This window comes from Rhododendron vialii, chromosome 5a (assembly GCF_030253575.1).
Source record: "Rhododendron vialii isolate Sample 1 chromosome 5a, ASM3025357v1".
NCBI lineage: Eukaryota > Viridiplantae > Streptophyta > Magnoliopsida > Ericales > Ericaceae > Rhododendron > Rhododendron vialii.
This window is the reverse complement of record NC_080561.1, coordinates 2,767,095-2,773,094: the sequence shown is the minus strand read 5'-3', so window position 1 is coordinate 2,773,094 and position 6,000 is coordinate 2,767,095. Positions and strand designations below refer to the sequence as shown.

Sequence of the window (6,000 nt, the reverse complement as noted above, 5' to 3'; positions counted from 1 at the left end):
TTCAACGCAACCTAAGAAAACCCAGTCCCCTTCGTCATCTTTATACTCCACGTCGAATCTATCAAGCTCTAACTCGAATATCTTTTTCACTACTTGCTTCAATTCATCTAATCCTGACGTGAGAGGGAGCTGAAATTTTACTATTATATCCCCGTATATAAACTCTAGCGTCACAGACCTCATATCTTCCCTTGCAGCGAGATGAGGCATCATGTGGACAGTAGGCATCGTGATCCGTTCAGTAGTCGACAGTGTCTTGAACCTGGCTGATGGATTATTTTCTCCATGTGGAGCATGGGGTCTCAAAACTGTTCGGCAAAAAGAAAAGACAACAACATAGCCACGGGAAAGATAATAAAAGAGATGAAGAGAAACGGATAGTTATAGCATAACGTAGGAGAGAAAATAAGGGGAAAATTTATTGTCATGCTTCCATAAACAAACTCATCCAGTATGTCCTTCGCCAGAAGCATTCGATGGTTCATAAATAAGAGCGAGATCGAAAGCAAATCTTCATAAATTGTAGAATCTTACCACCAAGGCTGTTCGCAGCACCTTCACATCTGCTACCAAAACGACGTTGGAGATCCATAAAACCAAGAATCCTAGTTCCATCTGAAGGAGATATAACGTGTCCTCCATCTGGTAAGCCAATAGGCCAATGCAAAGAGCTAGCAGACTGCAGTATTTGGAAGTTGGAGCCATTGATCAATGTAACTCATAAATAATCAACATACAAATTCATAAGAAGAACGATAACTTCAACCAATCTTTCTTCTCGTGATAAAGGGTCTCGCTAATCTAGATTCTCTTTATGTTTCTGCTAGATCATCAAACAGAGATTTATTCATCTTTTCTAACTATAAACAACGAAACTGTTGAGGGTCGCCCAACAATATTGCCTCAATCTGGCAAGGCTACACACCAAGGTGAAGATCTAGCTAAGTGGGGCATATAAGATAAATTGAACTCTTGAATCAACCTTTTCATCATAGATAGATAGATAGACTGCTAACTTCATATGGTCTATCGTCTCCCGAATAATACCTCTTGTTACCCATTTCTTGAGTCTAGTAAAGGTAATCACTAATCAGTAAAAGTTCACTTTCAGGAAATGCACTGCTTTCTTCCGACTATTCAAAAAATGTCTACTAATTTTTTCCCCACAGAGAAACAAACAAAAAAATCGTCGATGTCCTAATAAGTGATAACTTCTACTAAACATCCTCTCCTAACGAACGCCCCTTTCTTGTGGCTAATCTAGATTTCCTTGTTTTTCTTTACTACTTTATCAAGTAGATATTTATTCACTTTTTTCAAACTTATATTAAGACAATAAAAATATTGAGGGATTAACCCCCGCCAAATTTTGCAAAATGAGAGAGAAAAAAAAACATGGATCCACTATGTGGATTCATTTTATCATACCATTTCAAAGCAATACCTAGTACAAACGAATCGGAATCTGGGTTCAAACGCTGTTACTTGAACAAAGGTCAAATTCAACAACGTGGAACGTATTGGCACTGTTTGCAGACCTGGCTGGAGAATATGGATACAAAAGATGCCCTGTGTGTGTGTTCAAACCAGGGAGAGGACCAACCTGAGCAGTCAATCCTCCCAAGTATCTAGGCGATTTCGTCACTCTTTGTTCATCTGCGTAGCATCACTCTTGGCAGATCTGGTGATTTCTCTTGTTGAAAATCCGGCAAATATTCGTTTTGTTGAACCGTCTAAACTAAGTCCACTCATAGCCAAGCATTCTCCTTTTAATCCCCCACTCATATCTTTCTTCTCTGACTTAAACGTAGTAGGGCCACTCTGAAATGCCCTCACAAGATATGCTTTGTTGTTTGTAGCATCAAAATCCGCCGATGATATTCTTGTAAACTAAGTGCACTCTTCGTCATACACCGTTTCTTTGATGCCTCTCTAGTATTTTCCTTTTCTAGAATAGACACAAGAACGCCGCTTTGATATTCCCCGTTATTTGTAGCATCAAAATCAAACAATGTTTTTTGTTCTGATGAATCAAGCTGTACAATCTCTCCTCCATCTGGTAAGTCTATAAGCCCAGGTGAAGATGTGTCAATGTATATATACTTCCGGAAACGGTGCATCAGAGCAGCATCAACTAGGTCTCCATGGTTGGGGTCCGTGGTGAGTACAATGATCCGCTCATCCCTACAGCTCGACAACAGTTCATCAATGATTCCCAGCAAACCCGAGTACATCAACTGCAGGAAAAATAATGCAACAGCACTGGGATAGACTGACACACAAACATCATCATAAGGCTCGACCACTTGTAAATCTTTTTTATTTGTCTAAAACCAAACTCTCTAGAGTCTTGCCCACGTTTACAAGTTTTGGCTATAATTAGCACCGACAATAAGAAATAGGAATACCCCTCAATTTCAGCATTGTGGTAGGGAAACCATACTCCTTTCTTCATTTTGGTATGGAAAAATCAACAAGAGCTGCGGTTCTTTTCTCACTAATAAGGGAAACCACACCCCTTTCTTTTCTTTTTCTCACCTTGGCAGCCAAGGGGTGTAAATATGACAGTAGCCAAATTCAAAGCCTGATTTCAACTACTTGAGCTGCAAAAACAAAGGGGAAACAAAGTCCAAAGTGCCACTTCAAGTCTGAGACCACCAACCTTTACGGTCCCTTTGGCTACTTGGGTCAGAAATGAAAAGAAAGGGGTGTGGTTTCTCACCATTTCATTTGGATAGACCTTCCCTTTTTTGTTCTCACCACTTTTGGTGAGAAACAAAAATGGTTTTGTAAGGGGTTCTTGATTCTCACCCTCTCTCACATCCTTAACCATCCAAACAAGGGAGAAAAAACTCTTCCCATTCATTTCTCCCAAAACCCATCCATCCAAAGGGACTGTTAGATAGTGAGAAAGGATGAGAACAAAATGGAGCCCTTTTTTCCCAAATCACACCATTTTTCATAAGATTGGGTGAAAAAGAGGGACGGCCAATCCTTTTTTTTTTTTTTTATACTTTAATCTCCATTTCTCACCGAAATAGTCAATCTGAATGAATTATTTCACAAAAAATCATAATTCTTCCCTTTCTCTTCACATGAAACCCCTCTTATCCAAAACACACCACACAATAACACGAAAAGCAAAACAAGTCGGGTTAAAATTGAGAAAATTCTGACTCGAGCACAAGATGACACGATATGAACACGATACAAAATTTATGAAAGGACAACACAACAAAACCCGACACAAAGTAAGAGGGTTAACGTCAGCTATTTGGAACATGAAATACGAATTTGACATGAAAAGCTAAACAGGTCAGGTTAGGAAATTCTGACACGACACGAACACAATGCCCACTACCCCTACTGAAAACATGCTTCTACTAACTAACCAACCAGGGGGGACACGATGTGCACATAAAAAAAATGGGAAAAAACACCTCATTATTCTTGAAATGGGGAGCAGCCCAGTGATGAAAATCTTTAATCGTAATCAAGGAGCGGTTCCTGGTGGAGGCCAGCGCGTTGGCGAGGTCGGAGATGGAGGATAAACTCGTAAGATCCAAATGAAAGATATCAAATTTAAGATAGTTAGCCATAGCAGCCATGATTCTATCAGTACTACTAGTACCAGGAGGAGGAGGAGGAGGAGCAGGGTTGTACGACAAGTAAGCCCTCTTCCAATCCTTGCCTGCCTTATAGTAGAACTCCTTTTCCCTCACAAACGTCGACATGTCAGAGAAAATGCCCCTGTAATTTCCGGGGTCCATTCCCAACCCGCCGAACCACCCCTGGCCTGCCGGAACTCGCCGGCACCGCCTCCTCAAGGGTCCCCATCATCTCTACAAGCAGCTGCTCCTTCGCTGATCGGGTTTTATAGTCACCCTCTTCCCTTGGGAAGTTATTCAATACTCCCAGAGTATACTCAGTCCCCTCACATAACAAAATTGTCTTTCATTCTTTTGAAAGTATGAAATTGCCTTTCATATCAGGAATTTTTTCAATGCCGAGTGGGTATCAAGTGATGCCCGCTTGGCCCATCTCGGCCATTCATTTCGATTTTAGATCGCTTAGATTTGGAGAAAGAAATAGAAGAGAGAGTGGTGGGGTGAGAGAAGAGAGAAGGTTGTAATTTGGAGAAAGAAATATAAGAGAGAGTGGTGGGGTGAGAGAAGAGAGAAGGTAAGGTTGTAATTTGTAAAAAGAAATATAAGAGAGAGTGGTGGGGTGAGAAAAGAGAGAAGGTTGTAATTTGGGCCGTCTAACACACTTTTAAATAGCCCGAATGAGCTGCTCAGGCACCACGTGGGCACAACCACGTGGTACCCACCCGGAACCCAAAGGGGAGTGCCAATAAAGAAAGGCGGTGTGAAAAGGGGAGTGATTTTGTCACTCATCTTTTCTCTAACAGCACTCCTCTTTATGTCTCTATTAGGTGATGGAGATTGTGAGAAAAGGAAAGTGTCGTTAGAGAAAATGGAAGTGGCAAAATCATGTTTCTGTGTGAAAAATCACTCTCTTTTGATTTTATACTCCTTTTTCTGTGGTGCCTTTTGATTTTATACGACAACACATTCTTGTGGTATCTACCACTATGTGTATAAATCCCACAGAAATGTGTGATTATAAAGTGGTCTGAAGTATCACATAGCGGTACTCCTGAATTATTATATAATTGCACCTCGGAATTTGGGAATAATGGCTTGTTCTTCTAAAAAAACCATTGGTTTTCCCGTAAAAAATGAGCCAAATAAACCTATATAAAAATAAAAATAAGCTAATAAACCACTTTTTTCGTCTTTATTCAAAAAATATTAGATTTCGATCAAAATTTTATACTTTTTAGATTCCTCTCGTCATGAAGATGCAATAATCCCCAAAAAAATAAAGATAAACCAAGTGATACGAAAAAAAATTTGAATAAGAACAAAAAATAAGCACTTATTCATCCGAACACCCATGAAAGGAAATGTTGAAGATTTCTACGTCAAAGTGCAATTTTAAGAAAGTAAAGTAATCAGTGGCGAGGGCATGCAACCACGGGTCCCCAATAAAACGGACGTTTTATTACGAGTTTAATCACGGACGTGTCGGATCTCTGGAATGGATTGAGTCATATGATGGCGTGCATGCGCGTGAATAAAAACAGGAGCGAGATCGTGAAAAATTATTAGAAAAACATTTAGAGCATCGTCAAAATTAATAACTAAAATTTGCCACTTCAGCATTTGATTATCCATTTAGTTTATAATCAAACTAAACATCTACCTTCATATTGGTTATTTTTGCATCCCTAACAAAAAAAAAACCCCACAATACGCAATGCACTTATGTCCAATTGCAAACGAGTTTTAATCACGCACCCGACCACACCAAATTATTCGTCTTGATGAGACGATTCCAATGTGGAATGTTTTTGAATTTTTGAGTTTTGAGTTTGGTTATTGGGTTTGGTAATTGAGTTTTGGTTATTAGTAAAGGTTGTTAAGTTTGATTATAGAATGAGTGAAATTTGGTTATTTGCTAAAAGACTTATAACTTTACTTATTACAATGTGAGGTATTTTTTGAGCATTGTTGTTAAATTTGCTCTCTAAACTGCTAAAATTGTAAGAACGGTGTCTAGAAGTAAGAATCTAAAGCCAAAATTTAGACCGGCACAATTATCATACCAGAAGAAACTCTAATATAACCTTGGGCATGACCGGACACGCTGACAAAAGTGTTTGGGTTTCATGCACTTGAGGGTGGGTCGTACACAATCTATTGACGGTATATTGAGTCGTTGCTTACATGGTTGTTGTACCCATACGAGCTGTTAGTGGCGTAGCCAGAAATTTATGTAAGTAGGGCACCCTTTTAACACATTTCAACCAAAAACATTTGTACTAAGCAACGTGAAAAAGTTTGTGCTAAGAATTGAAAAATCTAACATATTTATTAATATATAAATAAATTACATAAAATATAAAAACATTGAATTGCTTGAACTGTTTTGGAT

At 39.0% G+C, this 6,000-nt stretch overlaps 1 protein-coding gene across 1 annotated transcript; it reads right to left on the bottom strand.

Moving 5' to 3' along the window:
- Window positions 1–1,454: 1,454 nt before the first annotated feature.
- Window positions 1,455–3,788, bottom strand: LOC131326746 (AAA-ATPase At5g17760-like). The gene is made up of 2 exons (XM_058359613.1): window positions 3,441–3,788; window positions 1,455–2,237 (listed from the first exon to the last, which is right to left on the bottom strand). The coding sequence occupies exons 1-2, from the start codon at window positions 3,768–3,770 to the stop codon at window positions 1,833–1,835; spliced, it is 735 nt and encodes a 244-aa protein (XP_058215596.1). The 5' UTR covers window positions 3,771–3,788; the 3' UTR covers window positions 1,455–1,832.
- Window positions 3,789–6,000: the final 2,212 nt, after the last annotated feature.